Source organism: Lithobates pipiens, unplaced genomic scaffold, assembly GCF_037356315.1.
Source record: "Lithobates pipiens isolate NorthernLeopardFrog02 unplaced genomic scaffold, aLitPip1_a1.2 Scaffold_8, whole genome shotgun sequence".
NCBI lineage: Eukaryota > Metazoa > Chordata > Amphibia > Anura > Ranidae > Lithobates > Lithobates pipiens.
The window spans coordinates 78,150,489-78,170,127 of NW_027507903.1; the positions used below are offsets into that span (position 1 = coordinate 78,150,489).

The 19,639-nt window shown below is 39.9% G+C and overlaps 1 protein-coding gene across 1 annotated transcript in view; it reads left to right on the forward strand.

Moving 5' to 3' along the window:
• The window catches only part of UNC13C (unc-13 homolog C), an 857,791-nt gene that overhangs the window by 433,144 nt on the left and 405,008 nt on the right, over window positions 1-19,639 (forward strand). Inside the window, exons 17-18 of the mRNA XM_077472480.1 lie at window positions 173-262; window positions 11,945-12,073. Coding sequence (XP_077328606.1) covers window positions 173-262; window positions 11,945-12,073 — 219 coding nt within the window. The remainder of the gene's footprint in view (window positions 1-172; window positions 263-11,944; window positions 12,074-19,639) is intronic.

Consider the following 19,639-nt stretch of genomic DNA (forward strand, 5'->3'; position numbering starts at 1 on the left):
TTGTATCTTTAATGGTTAAAGTAGAACTATAGGCAAAAACTTGTGTTACTGGTTTCCCCTGATAATCATGGATTTAAAATGTAGCCTAGGCTGTCTTGTAATAATTGTAGCTTAATGATAATAAATAATAAATAAATAAAAATAAAGTAAGTTTGCATCATTTTACCAACAGGATAACTTTCCAGCTACTAACTCTGAAAGGCTCCAAGACCTAAAATCTACAGTGGACCTGTTAACAAGCATCACCTTTTTCCGAATGAAGGTACAGTTAGTAGCCATTGTCTTTATAAAGCACATTTTATGTTGTCCGTGTTACTAGATTTCTTGATATGCATGTTTTATGATCCCCTGGTAATTGAAGTCCACTGTTTCCGGTACTGCCAGATGAATTGTGATTCTAACATGTCATACTATTTATTTTTTTTTCGAAAAAGTGTATTGCTTATTTTGCTGATGCTGTTTATTTCTGTCCCAAATATAGTATCAGACTGTTTTCCTTCAAGTTCACTTGTGCCCAGACTATAGACATTATAGCTGAAGTTTAGTTAAAATTTTGGCTACAACTTCAGTCTTATATGTTACCTGTAATGAAGTGTATCACACATTCTGACTGTTCCTTAGTGTAGAAATATTCTCTCCAGTGATGACAGGTGCTCTTTACAGCTCTGTGAGTAATTGTCTTGTGTCTAACACTGCAATACTGATAGCCGCCCACCCTTTTCTTTTCCATGCCTCCATTCAGGAAAGTCTTTGTATTTTTCTCACTGAATGCAGCATATTCTGTGAATGGGGGAGAAGGATCCTGTTGCATTCTATGAAAACAATGCAAAGAGTTTTCTGAATTAAGGAGTAGAAAGAAAGTGGTGGGCAGCTGTTGGGACTTCTTCAATGTACTGTAAGACATGACACAAGGTAATTAATTAATACAACATCAGGATTAATTAGAATGTACACAGATTCGTAGGGAAGGTGCCACATCCTCGATAGATAGAGTATATGTTTGGGCAATGTCATGGACTTTATAGGCACAGAGTATACAAAGTTGAATAAAACTTTTTAACTTTTATTACAGAAAATTGATTAAAATATAGACATGTCAAAAAAAAATCACACAGTACGGAAAATGCCTAGAGGGTATATACTGTAGGTAACACCATCAAAACTACCAAGACCTGTTCCTCGTAAGCGTAAGGCATCCAAGTGGAACAGTAGCCAGTATCCAATCGGGTTTGGTGTGGGAAAGTGTAGTATAGTGCTGCTCCACATGTTGTGTGCAAATGCGCTTCCTCAGGAGCTTTAGGCAAATATCAGGCTTATGGTGTTTGGTGTCCCACCCTATACAAATGTATAGGCTAGATAAAACATCTATTATGAGTATTTGTATATGTTAATCTGGGGTGTATTATGATTTTATTTATGATATTCTGTATTTTGTCGTTTCTGTAATTATTAAACATGTGTTAAATTTTATTATCGTTCACAACTTCCTTTTTGTTTCTATATATAAAGTACCGGTATAGTCCAACACCAATCTTTTGGTCTGGGTTAGGTATAAAAAGTTAGCTTTAAAGGCTATCTCATTACCCCCATACCAAAAAACTCCATTCTCTACCTAAAACATCAGATGGGCAGGGAGGAAAATGCGGAGTAAATAGACGGTCATCCAGTTTATCCAAAGGGGAGAGAGAGGAGGCTTGTTGAAACTGGTATTTTCATCATCAGAAATTCAGCACTGTAAACAGGACCAGGCATTACCAGAAACAGATTGCTACGCTAAAGAGCAATCGGCAAGATGTGGTGTACACTTCATTACTGGCAAGTTATGTACTTGAAGCTGTAAGCAAGAAAAAAAAAAAAGAAAAAACAATCACCAAACTTCAACTTAAAAGTATTTACATACTGTACATTCTTAAACAGTAAAAATGTTTCAAATCAAGCCATCCCTCACCTCTCTAGCTGCTTGTACTGTAAAGCAATGTGTTGTCAGCTCAATGAACATTAACTTTATAAACTGAATATTCACTTTGCTAGGTGAACAGCCTGTGTTTAGTAAATCAATCCCAGTGTTCAAGTATGACTGGTTTCAAGTCAAGATAAATATAGGTTCCTTTTTCATGAACTACATATTTCAATTTTAAATTCAAGAGAAAATACAAGGAAAAAAGAACATAAATATGACTGAATAAAACATAACAAAATGTATCTTTCGGGTTCCTATCTTGATGACAGTGGTCAACAAATGATATTCAGAAAATAACATCAAATGTTTTCAATTGGTAAAGCCCGAAGCAGTTATTTCAAGATATTTCTAAGTACATATTTGTCAGTTTCCTATTCTGCTAAAGTTTTTCCAGCAAGCTAATCTTATTCATTTCAAAAAAACTACTTTGTAAAAGCATAATATCTCTCCAGTATCTGGCAACTCTGAGTTTTATTTAATTTAAAAGATATGTGCCAACAAGAGTTGTGCACGTCTAAGCTAGATGATGTGTTATTTATTGTAATATTTGCATTGACTTTCATATTTTTATATAATAAATGTGCCATTTAAAATATATAAATTTCAGCTTCCTGGACGTAATAATGGTTTAATTGCATCTATGAAAGTTTTTTTTGGCAACCTTTTTAAACCTCTTTTTTGGTACTACATGTATATTTATATGGAATACTTCCTAATGAGCAGTATGAACATTGACCTCTTGTAGTTATGTAGGCATGTGCAGGGGGTGTGCCAGGTGTGTCTGGGCACACCCTAATCAATATGTACAGTGCCAATTCCCCCTACTGTCCAGGCTTCCCCCCGTGTTGCCCCCCCCCCCCTTTGCCTCAAAGTGCTGTCTTCCCTCCTCTCCTACACCTCCTCCCCGGCTGCTTCGGGGATTGTGTCAGGATGGAGAGTGGGGGAAAGGTCTAATAAATATGTCATTTACTGGTGCCTTTCTTTTCTAAGTGAATACACTCACTCACTATGTTCATTCATAATGGAAGCATAGTAAATTGTGTTTGTTATGCTTCAGTTTGTAAATGAACAGGAAGCCGCTCAGCACAGAGCACTTCCCATTAATTATCTGTCCCTGGCAGCTGAGGATGCAGAGAAAATCATGTGTGTTTGAGCTTTGGGGTACACAACCTAATGCAATAGGCTGTGCACACCAATGTGTAGATATATAATGTGAAGTATGTATTTCAAGTGAGTAGTATCACCTGGAGATTTCATTGCACATTACTACCTACTTTAAAGTATCACTAAAGAGGGATTAGAACACCTATTAGGTTTTTATTGCTATTTATGCCCCTGTTTGGGAAATTCACCCTATCTGTTTGTCCTGTTTACCAATATTATTAAAAGTGAAAATAAAAGAAAATCCTAAATTGGAGATTGTTCCCAGAACAGTAATAGGGGACATCCTCCAATGAAGACCATAGTCCTGATGACCTGGGAGGGGAAGGGACAAAGGGCCCAAGGGATTCCCTTAATTTGAAGGGATTTCCTTTCACTTCCTATTTTGGTTATGGAACAGAAAGTGAAGGTAATTCCCCCTAACTGGACACAGAAGGCAAAAAAAAAATCTGAAAGGGCTTATAACCCTCCCCTACTCTATCCAAAATGAATAAAAAAAAGTTTTGTCTATAGTTCTTCTTTAAGAGGCATGTATAAAGCAGTGAATGTGGCATTTACTGTGATTTAAAACAAATTCAGCAGGAAGATACAGGTGTAGCATAAATATATAAGTGATCCATATAGTGAACCTGGTGTTGAGTTATTTACTTTAAAGCAGAGGGCCACCCTAAAATAAAAAAATTACATTAATATCCTCAAAAAATATATACAAAAATTAGATTATTTTTTTTTTTTAACTTACCAGAAACCCCTGTTGCTAGGCAGTCTTCCAAATCTTCCTATTCCGCGGCGCCATTCCTTCACTTCCTCCTCTTCAGCAAGCTGCCCCGTCTTCTTTTGGGACATGTGTGTGTCCCAGAAATCAACAGGGTCATTCACAAAGTGCCATGTGACTCACGCATAGGCAGTAGGAAACTGGCAGTGAAGCCGTAAGGCTCCATTGCCTGTTTCCCTTCCTTAAGATGGAGGCACCAGCACCCGATCCGATGGATGGATCGGCCTCGGGAAGGCTGACATCGCGGGCTCCCTGGATAGGTAAGTGTCCCTATTAAAAGTCAGCAGCTACAGTGTTTGTAGCTGCTGACTTTTACAAAAAAATAAATTGGGGCTGGAACACTGCTTTAAGGTCATCACAAAGGACAAGGGGGCACGCTTTACATCTGGAAGAAAATAAATGTAACTTCCAAATGTGGAAAGGATTTTTCACAGTAAGAGCTATGGAAGTGTAGAATAGACTTCCTCAAGCCTTGGTTTGGGCCAGCCTAATAGATTGTTTAAAAAAAAAAAAAAAGTTTAAATATAACTGGATACTAATATGTATAAGTAATACCACCTATACCCCCCTCCACCACTGGAGTAAATTAGATTTTATTTGCCTTTCTCTGTATCAACTGGGATTCTGTACATGGAGGTTTTCTATTTGTGCGTGTCTTTTTTTCTATTGATTGAACTGGATAGACAACCAGACCTTTGTTCTTTAGTTCTCATAAAATTGTATTAAGCTAATTAATCTGGGTTCAGCTTGTTTTATATTAAGTATTATCCGACAGGTATAAGACTTTGGGGGGGATTTACTAAAACTGGAAAACTCAGAAATAGGTGCAACTGTGCATGGTAGCCAATCAGATTTTAACCTCAGCTTGTTCAATTAATCTTTGACATTAAAACCTGGAAGTTGATTGGTTTCTATGCATAGCACCAGATCTTGCTCCAGTTGTAGTAACCCCCCCATAACTTTTTAGTATCTGATTATCAGTTTTTTATTTTTAAGTATTTAACATAAAAGCAGACAGGCTGTTTTGAAAAAAATAACCATTTGAATGTCTAATATTTAATGGCTGAAGAATAATGATATGATATTAGTTGGGGAAGGGTTAACACATATAACTGAATTGTAACTGTGGCATTCAAAGTAGCTACGATTCTAACTGACAACATCTGATATTGCCATATAGTCATAAGGTCCAATTGTTTAGATGAGCTTAATTACCTCAGCAAAAGTTGTTTAAGCTCATTAAGACATTTTTAAAGTGAATCTATAGACTTGGGTCTCCATTATCATAAGCCGAGCAGATAATTGACAAAGTAGTGGAAGAAATTTCGGCACAATTGCCTCTGATTGAGCATCCTACAAAGATCTTTGCAAGGACACAGTGAACACAGTTCCTTATGAAGAAACAAAGAGTCACAGCTAAGAACAAGCAAGTTGCAAGCTGGCAAGTCAACATGTGGAAATCATTTAACAAGTTTATTGCAAGTTACCACAAAGAATACCATTGTTTTCCCAAAGAAAAAAAATGTTCCCTCCTCTCAGGTTTTCTATAGACAATGGCATTACTGGAACATGTTCTATGGAAAGATGAGACAAATACTGAAGTTCTTGGAGACATCAAAACACTGGGCATCAACAGAAAAACATTCCATCTGTAAAGCTTGATAACGGGAGCATCATTTTGTTTGATTGCTTTGCAGCCTTAGGCCTGGATGGCTTACAGCCTTTGAAAGATCTATAAATTCTGAGCTGTGTTATAAAATTCTAGAGCAGAATGTCAAGGAAATTGTATGTCACCTGAAACATGAACATAACATGCCCAGAAACCCATAACAAATCAACAAAAGTGATTCAGATGGAAGAAGCCCAAATTGACGCCCCAAGCTCTACCTGCATGTGCAGGACATCCAAAACACAAATGCTTGAACTGAAATATTGCTGCCAAGGTCTAATCAGCAGCTACAAAAATGTTGGTTATTGCCAATAACCAGGATCCATTAGAATTATGTGAGCCATTTCAAGGCATTATGTAATGGGCAAGAAACACAACACTGCAATTTCTGTGTATAAGAGCCACAGCATATCGGAAGTATTGTGAGAGCTATACTATTCAGCCTGAGTGAAAGTGTAAATATGAAATAAAAGGATAATGATCCTTAAAGTGGCATACAGCTCATGAAATATGTGAGATAAGACTCCAATTAAACAACCCAGTGCTTCAGATGTGGATATGGCTGTGTTTGGCCTCAGCCAATGCTGCTCTGCCCATGCCTCTTGACATGTTTTACACCTGCCTGTGACCACCTTTGAGACCAAGTCCCGGCAGGTGGGGGTGAAACATGTCAGGGGGCGTGGCCGAAGCAGTGCTGGCTGAGGCCAAACACAGCCATATCCACATCTGAAGCACTGAGTTGGTTTGAGCATGAATTAGTGCCTGACGCCTGCTCCGCCTTTCTAAATACCGGTAGAAATATCTGTTATGCCGCATACACACGATCGGACTATATGGGGAATTCGCCCGTGTGTGGGCTCCAGCGGACTTTTTGTTCCCAAAAGTCCAGCAGACTTAGAAAGAATTCTTGACTCAAAATTGTCTGCCGGACTCAGCAGTCCGGCGGACAATCCGCCCATCTAAGTGCTAGTCCACCGTACTTTTGAAATGAATGAACTTGCCCACACAAGGAGTAAAGTTCATTCATTTTGAACGTGGCTCTAGGTAGACGGGACTAGCAAAGGAAGTCAATGTCGCCGTCTCCATTGGCAAGACTGACAACTCGTGAGCCCCGTCGCCTGGTATAGATTTAAAGGGGAACCCCTACGCCGAAAAAATGGCATGGGCCCCCCCAAAGTCCATACCAGATCCTTATCTGAGCACGCAGTCCAGCCAGTCAGGAAAGGGGGTGGGGACGAGCGAGTGCCCCCCTACTGAACCGTACCAGGCCACGTGCCCTCAACATGGGGGTGGGTGCTTTGGGGAGTGGGCGCCCTGCGGCCCCCCACCCCAAAGCACCTTGTCACCATGTTGATGAGGACAAGGGCCTCTTCCCGACAACCCTGGCCATTGGTTGTCGGGGTCTGCGGCAGGGGGCTTATCGGAATCCAGGAGCCCCCTTTAATAAAGGGGCACCCAGATTCCGGCCCTCCACTCTGTGTAAATGAGTATGGGGTACATGGTACCCCTACCCATTCACCTGAGGGAAAAAGCGTTAATAAAAAAAAAAACACAACACAGGTTTTTAAAGTACTTTATTAGACAGCTCCTGGGGTCTTCTTCCGTCTTCTGGGGCCTTCTCGCCAGGCTCCTCTGCTATTCTCTGCTCTTTTACCACACTTTTACTAGCGGAGGAGCCCAGCTTTCTCCTTCATCGCCGCCACCGCCCAGGTGTCTTCTTCGGACTTCGAGGGTCTTGTCCCACTCTTTGCTTCTTCTGCCCGGCCTCCGCTATCTTCTTACAGCTCTTTTACTAGCGTTGGCCTTGTCTTGTCACTGTTGCCGCCTTCTTCTTCTTCCCTTCTTCTCGAGGACACATGGCCTGGTACGGTTCAGGAGGGGGCTCTCGGTCATCCCCACCCCCTTTCCTGACTGGCTGGGCTGCGTGTTCAGATAAGGGTCTGGTATGGACTTAGGGGGGACTCCCACACCATTTTTTTGGCTAAGGGTTCCCCCTTTAAATCCATACCAGGCGACGGGGCTCGCGAGGTGTCAGTCTCGCCGATGGAGGCGGAGACATTGACTTCCTTCGCTAGTCCCGTCTACCTGGAGTCACGTTCAAAATGAACGGACTTTACTCCATGTATGGGCAAGTCCGTTCATTTCACAAGTGCGGCGGATTGTCCGCCGGACCTAGTCTGCCAGAAAAGTCCGGTCGTGTGTGGGCAGGTCCACTCGTTCGCAAAGTCCGGCGGACCTCTGCTGCAAAGTCTGATTGTGTGTACGTGGCATTATTCTCTAGCTTTGAGAAGCGCTCCAAGTTTACACGTGATACAGCTCATGAGAGTTAACTTTTTTACACATTGGATTTTGTTAAAAAAAAATTGCCTAGAGTACTTCTTTAACCACTTTCCGACCGTTCTATAGACGAATGACGGCTACAGCATGGCTGGGTAGTTCTGGAATGGGGCATCTATTGTAGTCCTCCTTTACTCTCACTTCTTGTGTGCTCAACCAGGAGTGTCTGTGATGGCTGGATCCTCAGGACCCAGCGCATCACAGAACTGGGTAAAGGGCCAATCACAGCAGCTCTTTACTATGTGATTGCTCTGTCCAATGACAGAGCTATCACTTGTCAACAAACCAGTGTCATGTCTGGTTCAGCTCTCTCCTTACACCGATCAATACAGCATGCGAGGAGAGGAGGGAGACAGTGCAGCAGGGTGAGTGGGCTGGAGTTGAGTGCTCACCCATGCCAAATCAGTGCTCATCAGTGCCACATCTGTGCCAAATCAGTACTCATCTGTGAAAAATTAGTGCTCATCTGTGCCTAATACATGCCAAATCAATTCTCACCCATGCCTCATCCATGCCAAATCAGTGCCCATCCATGCCTTATCCATTCCACATCAGTGCTCATCCATTCCTCATCCATGCCACATCAGTACTCATCCGTGCCTCATCTGTGCCACATCAGTACTCATCCGTGCCTCATCCATGCCACATCAGTGCTCACTCATGCCTCATCCGTGCCACACCAGTGCCTCATCCATGCCTCATCTGTGCCACATCAATGCTCGTCCATGTCACATCACATTAATAATAATAGTCAGTGCTTATCCATGGCACATCAGTGCTCATTTGTGCCTAAATCATACCACATCAGGGCTCATCAGTGTCTCATCTATGCCACATAAGTGCTCACCCATGCCTCATCTGTGCCGCATCTGTGCCTCATCCATGCCACATCAGTGCTCATCCATGTCTCATCCATGCCACATTAGTGCTCATCTTTGCCACATAAGTGCTCATCCGTGCCTCATCCGTGCCTCATCCATGCCACATCAGTGCTCATCTGTGCCTCGCCTGTGCCACATCAATGCCTCATCCATGCTCATCCATGCCTAATCTTTGTCACATCAATGCTTATCCATGCCACATCAGTGCTTATCCATGGCACATCAGTTCTCATCCGTGCCACATCAGTGTTCATATGTGCCTTATTCATGCCACATCAGTGCTCATCTGTGCCGCATCAGTGATAATCCCTGTTTCATCCATGCCACATCAGTGCTTATCCATGCCACATATGTGCTTATCTGTGCCACATCAGTGCCCATCACAGTGCTCCTCCATGCCACATCAGTGCCATCACAGTGGCCATCAGTGCCATCACAGTGCCCACCAGTGCCGCATCAGTGCCATCACAGTGCTCATCTGTGCCACATAAGTGCCCTCACAGTGCTCATCCATATCACATCAGTGCCATCACAGTGCTCTTCTGTGCCACATTAGTGCCCGCACAGTGCTCATCCGTATCACATCAGTGCCATCACATTGCTCTTCTGTGCCACATTAGTGCCATCACAGTGCTCATAAGTGCCATCACAGTGCTCATCCATGCCTCATCATTTCCATCACAGTGCTCATCTGTGCTCTACAGTGCCATCACAGTGCTCTTCTGTGCCACATTAGTGCCATCACAGTGCTCATAAGTGCCATCACAGTGCTCATCCATGCCTCATCATTGCCATCACAGTGCTCATCTGTGCTCTACAGTGCCATCACAGTGCTCATCAGTGCCCTACAGTGCTCATCAGTGCCACTACAGTACAGTGCTTATCAGTGCCACTACAGTACAGTGCTTATCAGTGTCATCACAGTGCCCTACAATGGCAACGGTGCCCTACAGTGCCTCACAAAAGTGTAATAGGTAGTCAGGAAATTAGATGTGTAATTTATGCTCCTAGAACACCTGATGGAGCTCCCTGCATGTTTGGCCTCTGTATGTGGCCAGGCTGTGTAAAAGTCTCACACATTTGATATCACTATACTCTGAACGAGTAGCAGAAAGGTGATTTGGTGTGTAATTTTTGGTATGTACATGCCATGTGTTAGAAATATCTTCTAAATTGACAACTTTGTGTAAAAAAAAAATGTGTTTTAATTTTCTTTCCACATTTTTCAAAAACCTGTGGACAAAAATTACATCTTCAAAAGACTCATTATGCTTCCTAGATTATGTGTTGGGGTGTTTTCTTACCAAAATGGGGTCATTTTGTGGGCGTTTCCATTGTCCTGGTGCTCCAGGGCCTTCCAAATTGTAATAGATAGTCAAGAAATTAGATGTGTAATTTATGTGCATAGAACACCTAACGGTGCTCCCTGCATGTTGGGCCTCTATACCTGGCCAGGCTGTGAAAATGTTTCACACGTGTGGTATTGACATACTCAGGAAGAGTAGTAGAATGTGTTTTGGGGTGTAGTTGCAAATATGCATATGCAATGTGAGAGAAATAACCTGTTAATATGACAATAATGTGAAAAAAAATCTTAATTTTTGAAAAGAATTCTGGGAAAAAAATTAAAACTTCAAAAAAACTCACCATGCCTTTAACTCAGTGTGTTTCTCACCTCCAGTCCTCAAGGCGCCACAACAGGTCGAGTTTTCAGGATTTCCATTATTTTTCACAGGTGATTTGATCAGTTTCACTGCCTTAGTAATTACCACAGCCGTTTCATCTGGCGAAATCCTGAAAACATCACCTGTTGGGGTGCCTTGAGGACTGGAGTTGAGAAATACTGCTCTACCTAAATACCTTGGAATGTCTATTTTCTAAAAATGGGTCATTTGGGGGGTATTTGTACTGTCTTGACTTGTTACCATCTCAATAAATTAGATCGGCCATCAGTACATCAGGTGTGATCAATTTTTAAAGATTGGCACTGTAGCTTGTAGACTCTATAACCTTCACAAAGACCAAATAATATACACTGATTTGGGTTATTTTTTACCAAAGAAATGTAGCAGTATAACTTTTAGCCAAATTTCTGAAGAAAAATTACTAATTTGCAAAATCTTATAATAGAAACGAAGACATTTTTTATTTTATTACAAAATTGTCAATTTGTCAATTGGCGAAAAATAAAAAACTCAGTGGGCATCAAATATCACCAAAAGAAAGCTCTGTGTTAAAAAAGGAGACAAAGTTCATATGGGTACACTGCTGCATGACTGAGTAGTTGTTATTCAAATTGTGAGAGTGCTGAAAACTGAAAATTGACCTGGTTAGGAAGGGGTTATAAGTGCCCAGTGGGCAAGTGGGTAATATATTAGTCTACCTGTTAATTTTAATTGTAGTTAGAGTTGATATGGTTGAGTAAATACTTACAATGTGCTCTCTTGCTTGTTAATTTGTTTATAATAGTTTTATACTAAACTAAAAGTCATTCCTTTTCCCCATGAAAATTTAAGCAAACAGTACAATAGAGGATGTATACAGCAAATGAGGGACTCAACATTTAGAGGGCAGTTCCATCCAAAGCCAATCACATACTTCTGTCTTTAAATTCTTTAGGGGCCCAGTGGTGAGATATGCCCACCAAAATGTATATTTCTATCTAACTGCTGTGGCCTTTATAGAGCCAAATAATGATATACCCTCTCTCTCCTGAGTCCTCCATATTGTAGAATGCACAAATAATTTTGTTCAGCTGAAAGAAAATTAACAAACAAGTCTTGTAGAAGGGGGCACATTCAATGATATTAAATGCTGCCACTATTGTATTTAAAAGATATATTAAACAGTTAATTCATTTTAAAATACCCAACCACTACTGAGATATTTGTTTCATGAGAAGTCCATGATTGTTTTTTCAATTAAATGCATTTTAACGTTAATTTTCATGTAGGCTGAGTGAGTGTATTAGCCCAACCTTCAAATTGAATAGAAACATGTTGTAGGATGAATCTTGTAAATCAAAATAATAAAATGAATCAGCATATTACTGCTCATACTTTTGTTGTGTGGGTGTAACAATTCATCTATATGCAATGATTTTGCTATGCCACAATGGAAGCATTCCAATGCAAAGCTTTTATGTTGATTTTTTTTTCCAGGTTCTTGAACTTCAGAGTCCTCCAAGAGCTAGCACTGTGGTGAAGGACTGTGTGCGAGCTTGTTTAGATTCCACCTACAAGTATATTTTTGTAAACTGCTATGAGCTTTACTCGCAGCTATTGGACCAGGTAAGATTTCAGGACTAGCCTTTTTAGTCTGGATTGTGCCAACACAGAATGTGACTGCTGGAAAACCACATTGGTTGTAATGTTTGCTTTGTTGTGAATTATATAGATAGTCATACACATAGAAATGCTATCAGCAAATTGACTGAGAGTATATGTTCAGTAGAATAACCTGTGCCATTCTTAACATAGTAGCCATAATAAGCAGAACAAAATAGCTTGAAAGGAAACTATAATGGTTTTGGATCAATAGTTTTTATTTATTTAGGTGGATACGTCTATGAACAAGCCTCTTTCTACCTTTTTACCCTGGAGAAACCTTTGAATAGGCTGAGATCTCAGGGGACACCTGAAATAATTTTCAAATGTACAGCTTACAGTACATTGATGTGATCAGTGAGCTGTATCTACAATAACAACAACTATTTGTAGAAATGACAATGAAATGTATACTATCATGAATCAATTTTGCTGTGTGACCCATAAGTGACATATAGGCTCCACATGTTGGTCATTTTTTTCTCATGCTTATTCAACGGTTTAATATAGTTCATTTATTTGCTAAGGATAAAATACTTCTGTTACAACTACTTGAATATGCAGCTCACACAAGAAAATATAAAGTGCATAATAGCATACGTAATGTCATAAGTGATTACACCATTAATTTGCTTTTATAGAAATTGCATAACATGGAACAGTTCCATTGTTTTCTAGAAAGACCCTAAATAGGGTCAAGAGTACCCCCCCGGTACACTGGGACTTTATAAGCACACAAAAAAATACATTTTTGTTATACCATAAAACATAGATTATTTAGAAAAACATGATTATCTTAAAAAGAACACGTGTGATAATACCAAACATGTGAATAAATAGTACATTACACACAAAACATATATTTACGAATAACCATTGCACATATTCAATGCATATAGTTTTCCTCCTTTTGGCCAAACATGTTTTGGGAAATTCATTCCCTTCTTCAGAGGCAGTACAGGAGAGAATTGAGGCATTCTGAGAAAAAAACAAAAACTACTACTGTATCTACTGTTAATTTAATTGAAAAAAAAAACAGGCTTTACTATCACTTTAAGGCTCCCTTTTCTAGCACCATATAATCCTTTTACTCCCCCTCCTGTTCAGCCCCAGGAAGCAAGGAAAAATAGTTCTGTGTTAGCTCAAATTAGATTACAAGTCAGGGCTTACTCAATGCTAAATGACTCTTAATCCCCATTTGATAGCCATGAGCCAGTCACCAAACACCATACATGTCATGGAGCTGCAGCTGCAATTAAAGTTGTGTGCTGTTTTTTGGGCACTAGCAGGGTGCTTTTAACCCCAAGAAAGGGGTTTTCAGGAGCTTTGAAAGTGCTGCCCATTCATTCCAATGGGCAGGGGGTTTTGGGAGCACTAAATACAGTGAAAAGTCACATTGGAATGAATGGGAGGTGCTTTTCAGGCACTTAACAGAGGCTATTTCCAGCCTCAAAATCACCTGAAAACCACCCCAGTATGAAAGGGGTCTTAGTATTGCTTAGCCCCCTGCTAACAAAACAGACAGAAAGTTGTTCATTTAATTCTTTTTTTTTTTTTTTCAATTATTTTATTTATTCAAACATAGGACGTACTCAAGAGCATACATAGGGGAAAAACAAAAAATTCTGACAGATTTAAACATAATTAAAGCACAATTTTATATTGTCAACACATAAATTAAATCTGCCACTAAAATAACTCTCCATTAACCAAGCAATCCATATGCTACTTCCCTTGTAGTCCCGGGCCTGTCCCAATCAATTTTATAACCTTATATATTAACAAACCAAACAAAACAAAAACAAGGCCATACAAAGACCAAATAACACAAACAATAAAAAAAGGGGGGGGGGAGAGTCAGTCCATGGAGATAAATCTATAATGTGTTTACCATGTAAAGAAAAAATCTAAATAAATTCGCTAGACCTTAACTATTCAAATTATCCTCGAGGTTACTTCCTTCCTCCGAGGCCATAAAGCTGTTCCAAGCTGACCAGGTCTCAGAGTATCTCTCTTGTTGATGTCGTGTAGAGAGAACTAGATCTTCTAGTTTGCTAATATCTTTCACTTTGCGCAACCACATACCTATCGTCAGTGGTGACGTTGATTTCCATGTTAAAGGAACGCATGTCTTGGTAGCATCTAAAAGATGTCATATAACATTTTTCATATGTCTTTTCTGGTATATGGGATGCATGGAGAAGGGAAAAGGCCGGATCATCTGGAATCCTAAAATCTGTGATACTTTGGAGGATCTCTATCCAAAAGTTCCTTAATGCAGGGCATTCCCAAAAAATATGCAGCATGGTCCCCCTGTCTCCTTGACATCTCCAGCAGAGGTCTGAAGAGTCAGGGAAGATCTTCTTCAGTCTATCTGGCATTCTATACCACAGAGTAAACATTTTAAAATTAGTCTCTTGAGTTTTCACGCAAATAGACGATTCATGTGTAAATCTAAGAATATATCTTAATTGTTGTACTGAAGTTTTCCCCCAGCTCTCTTTCCCACTCACGGAGACAGTTCAAGGGATCAGTTTCCATTGATGTAATTAATAGCTCATAGTTGGCTGATAGTATATGTGATTTGGCTCCTATCTAAGAGCAAAGCTTCTCAAACCTATTGGGAGGCTTAACAAACTGTCCTGGTGTCGGGAGGATATCCAGAAAATTTGTAATCTGGAGGGCCCTCCAGAATCTCCATCTGAACCTTCCTCCTTGTTCCATCACTTCCGAGATAGTCAGCCATGTCACCGCTTTTACGTAACTAGGCACTTGTGTAGCATCTGTATTCAGTAGATGTTTGAAAGCCTTATCCTCAATTCATGGAATAAATAGGGGGATACAAAGGGGAGGTTTCAGGTATTATGCCAATAGTGGGGAATAAAGTTGCACATATTTTAACAGTATTCCCTATCAAGGGATGGTTAGTAAGGTCTTTAGACAGATGTGCGAGACACCAAGGTGCTCTTCCTAACAAAACTGGTGACTGGGCGTATTCTATCTGTACCCAAAGTTTAAGATTTATATGTCTGTTCCAGTCTACTACCCTGCCAAGATGTATGGCTTGATAGTATTTCCGTATATCTGATACCGCTAGTCCCCCTTGTCTTATTAGAAGTGTTAGTTGGCTAAAACCTTAACCGTGGTTGCTTATATGCCCATATAAAGTCAAAGATTAGCTTCTGGCAGTGCTTAAAGGAAACCGATGGAATATATATTGGTAGGGCCTGTAAGAGATAAAGGAATTTAGGAAGGATGCTCAACTTAATGATATTACAGTGCCCTATCCATGAGTGCAATCCTGATTTCCAGTTACCCAATAAGTTCTTTACTTTTTGAAGCAGTGGTGGAAAATTTAATTCAAAAATCTTAGTTATATTGGGGGACAGGACTGTACCCAGATATGTAAGCCCTTTAACCATCCATTTAAACTTAACATTTTGCTTAAGTTGTTCAATTAATGTTTGAGAACAATTAACCCCCATTGCTTATGACTTAAAAATGAATACGGAGATTGGAAAGTGAACTATAATTCTCAAACTCCTTCATTAAATTAGGGATCGTAATCGAGGGGTTTGTTAGAGAAAACAACATGTCGTCTGCGTAGGCCGAAATCTTATATTGGCCCTTTCCTATCTGTACTCCTGTGATATCTTGATTCAGACGTATTGTACATAGAAACAGTTCTAGAGACAGGGCAAAAGGGAGTGGTGATAGGGAGCATCCCTGCTGTTTCCCATTTTTGATCTGGGAGGCTTCTGATAGTATTCCATTAGCCCATATTCAAGCTTCAAGGCAGGAGTATATGGAGGTGATCCACTGCAACATTTTACTCCTGAAGCCTCTATATCGTAAAACTGCCAACATAAAACTCCAGTTTACCCTGTCGAAGGCTTTCTCCGCATCTGTGTTTATAAACACACATTGTGTCTGAGTTTTCTTCACTACATAGAGGAGGTTAAGAACTTTCGTTGTGTTGTCTCTTGCTTCGCGTGTGGGGACAAAACCTACTTGATCTAAGTGTATCAAATTTGGAATATACTGTTGGATTCTATTTGCCAAGATTTTAGTAAATAATTTAAGATCTAAATTTAATAAAGAGATTGGGCGATAGCTTCCACAGGAAGTCGGGTCTTTTCCCTCTTTCCGAATTACCGAAATATGAGCTTGCATCGTATCCTTTGTAAATCTTGCTGATGATCCGAGGGCGTTAAATAATTTAACCGTATATAGGGCAAGTAAAGGAAACAGGGTCTTATAGTATTGGGCTGTCAGGCCATCTGGGCCTGGGGCCTTCCCTAATTTAGTAACCCTTACTGCTCCATAAAGTTCTTCCAAAGTTATAGGGTTTTCAAGATTTTCTTTGTCTGCTTTCTTTAACTGAGGCATCAATGAACCTGAAAGGTACAGGTCTATTTGAGCTTGAGCAGGAGGTTTAGTCTGCAGATTATACAATGACTTATACAATTCTTGGAATTCTCCAACTATATCATATGGTTTTGTAACTTTAGACTTATTAGCCGAGATCAAGTATGGTATATAATTCATTTGTTTCTGTTCCAGTAAAGTTCTAGTCAAATATTTCCCACATTTGTCCCCTGACTCGTACAAAAATTTCCTACAGATCTGTAATGCTAGCTCATTTAATTCAATGGAGTCTACAATAGTGGAAGGAGGTGGAAACAAAAGCACATACCTCTGGGATAAGATACTGTTGTGGGTACACCTCAAATCCTTAGGGGTAGATATTTAAAGATACATGCAAATACTTTTTTCAGTTTTACTTTAGAGGCCATTTGCAAACTGAGCAAAACAATGTTGGACTATATGTTAGGCTTGGGCAAAAAACAAAAAGACTTACAATGTATAAACAGAAAAAGACAAACAAAACTAAGGCTGGCTTCACACCTATTTGTTGCAGTTTTATGGCACCTTACTGAAATGTATATGTTGTACGTATGTACTGCAATGTATATGTTGTAGCGCGTTGCAGTTCCATTCATTTTGAAGGGTACTCCAATGTACATTTCAAAGGCACGTTAACGCATTGTACCCTGCAGTGAAGTAGAGGTCACAAAAGGAATCAGTGAGAGTTGCAGGGGAACAAGAAGATCAGCACAATGTTGGTTTCCCAGCTCTATTAAACAGAACTGTGTTTTGCTGGCAAAACAGAAAGCTACGATAATAAGTACAGCAACCAATTGAAACCATTCAGGTTTGCTTACTGTAGTTAGCTAAGAAAATATGATTTGTGAATGATTACCCCCCCCCTCCCCCATTCTGCATGATTCTTTTCCTATCCAAATACCTGTTGTTTCTTTAAATACTTTCAGCAATATGTTAGAAGGCTGTTGCTAGCCTGAATTTGTAGGAGGAGTCTGAGGGCTATATATCCCTCTTCTTCCTCTATCAGATCATACGTCAGTTCATTTCCAGGTTTCTACCCACCCGTTCCCCATACTTTTATTATTTCATTTACATTTCATACATATTCATTCAGGGTATGCCCTCTTTTAGGTATACTGACCAGCTAGGCCAAGGCTCACCTCAGGTCTTGTTAGTTAGGGTTATCGCATTTCCAAGTGAAGACCATGTCTACAAACACAGTTGCTTGTATACAAAGTTCACTATGTAAGACACCTACAGCACTTTTTTGACACCACATAGTATGGGAGACTTGATGTATAATGAAGAATCCTGCATGATGGTCTATCATAACTTTTTTAAACATTTTGCTGGGACAGAAAGCCACCAGCAATTGCATTAGCAATATATGGAGAGTTTTCAGTCCATAGTGCCAATACATCAAATCATACACATAAATGGAATGGCTTCTTAGCTAAATTAAATCAGAGCATCTTCCATTTATAATGACTAGTGTGTGAGGCAAGCTATACTATACGAATGATTGAATTCCAGAAATCATTCTCTTCCTTATTTCCACAACTCTAAAGGAACAATGGTAAAATAAACGGTACCTATGAGAAAGCATTGCTTGTTGCTAGGGAACTAATAAATGAATTGGAGCATGTCAACACCGCTTAGTTCTCCAGACATAATATTGATATAAAACCACAGATTGTGAAGTTCATTAAAATATGTTAATTCAACAAATTGTCAGTGTCAGAGAATAAAGGTGGTATATGTTGCCTGTTGAAATGACTTGCGTGTAAAATGCATGACTATAGACAATGAAATGAGGGCATGAGGATTATGGGTAATGCCTTAGCTTTGAATTAATGGCCAGCGACATTGTGCTCCTTCCCAGGTCGATTCATTGACACTTTTTCAAGTACTTCCCCATGCTTGCTGTAGCTGGTGACTTAGTGATCATCGGTGCATAGTGAGGTCTATACATGTATTATGCATGATGAGCTACAGTACATTACATTGTGCACTCTCATCAGTCTTAGTATTGAGCAATTCTTACTGACTAAATCTTCACTAACAGATCTTTCTATTTTTTTTTCTTGTGCACATACCAGATACTGTGTATTTGGGTATGTTCCCCTTCATATTTTTGCAAAGTAACCCTCTCAGTGTTACACAGTGGTAGGAAATTGAAGGCTTGATTTTTACCTGACATATTCAGTAGGTAGGAGTCAAAGCCGTTTTTTAAATTTTTTTCTATGTAGAACTAAAAATTAATGCCATCTGACATTTTAATCCTCTGATTTCTTTTTCCAAAAGGATCTGCGTAAATAAAATATTTAAATGATATTTGATTTCTACTTCATGTTATGGTATGTTTGATTAAGGTTAGATTTCCGCTATTGCGACCTGAAAGTCTTGATTGAAAATCGATCTTCTTCTAACAAAAAATGCTGGTTAAACAAAGTCAGGTTATGTAACAGAGATAGGATATGTCCCCTAACTAAAGGCAATCTGTTCTTACAAAGCACACTGCATGAACTAAGCTTATACTGTATATAGGTAGCAGATACCCTTTGCAGAGCATGGATACAATCTCCAAAGTGCCTCCCCTCCCCTCCCTGGACCCCTTGAATGTTTCCAATTGTCTTTTGGGTTTCCAGAAAAAAAAAACTCTATCCCACAATGAAATGAAAGTGTCTCAGTAATCAATAGAGTTTTGCAATCTTGCATTGTGGATAGGACTGCCAGCACTCCTGGGGTGCAGCAAAAGCACTTTATAGATTGTAATCTCTCTATAGGCACTGAATGCCTGCTAATAACATCTGACATATGTCCTTTTCCCATGTATTATGCTCAGGATTAAACTAGAAGATATTTGTAAACATGTATAGATTTCTAATCAATAAGAGCCGGTTCACACAGGGGCGACACGACTTCTAGGACGACTTTGTGAGGCAACTTGGAGACGACTTGAACATGACTTAGACACGACCTGGGGCGACTTACAACACGACTTTAAGTCGCCCCAGGCCAGGCGACTTTTGCTGTGGCCAATCAGAGAATGAGCTCTGAAGAGGGAACTCCACGCCAAATTTTAAATTTGGCGTGGGTCCCCCCTCCGAGAGCATACCAGGCCCTTAGGTCTGGTATGGATTC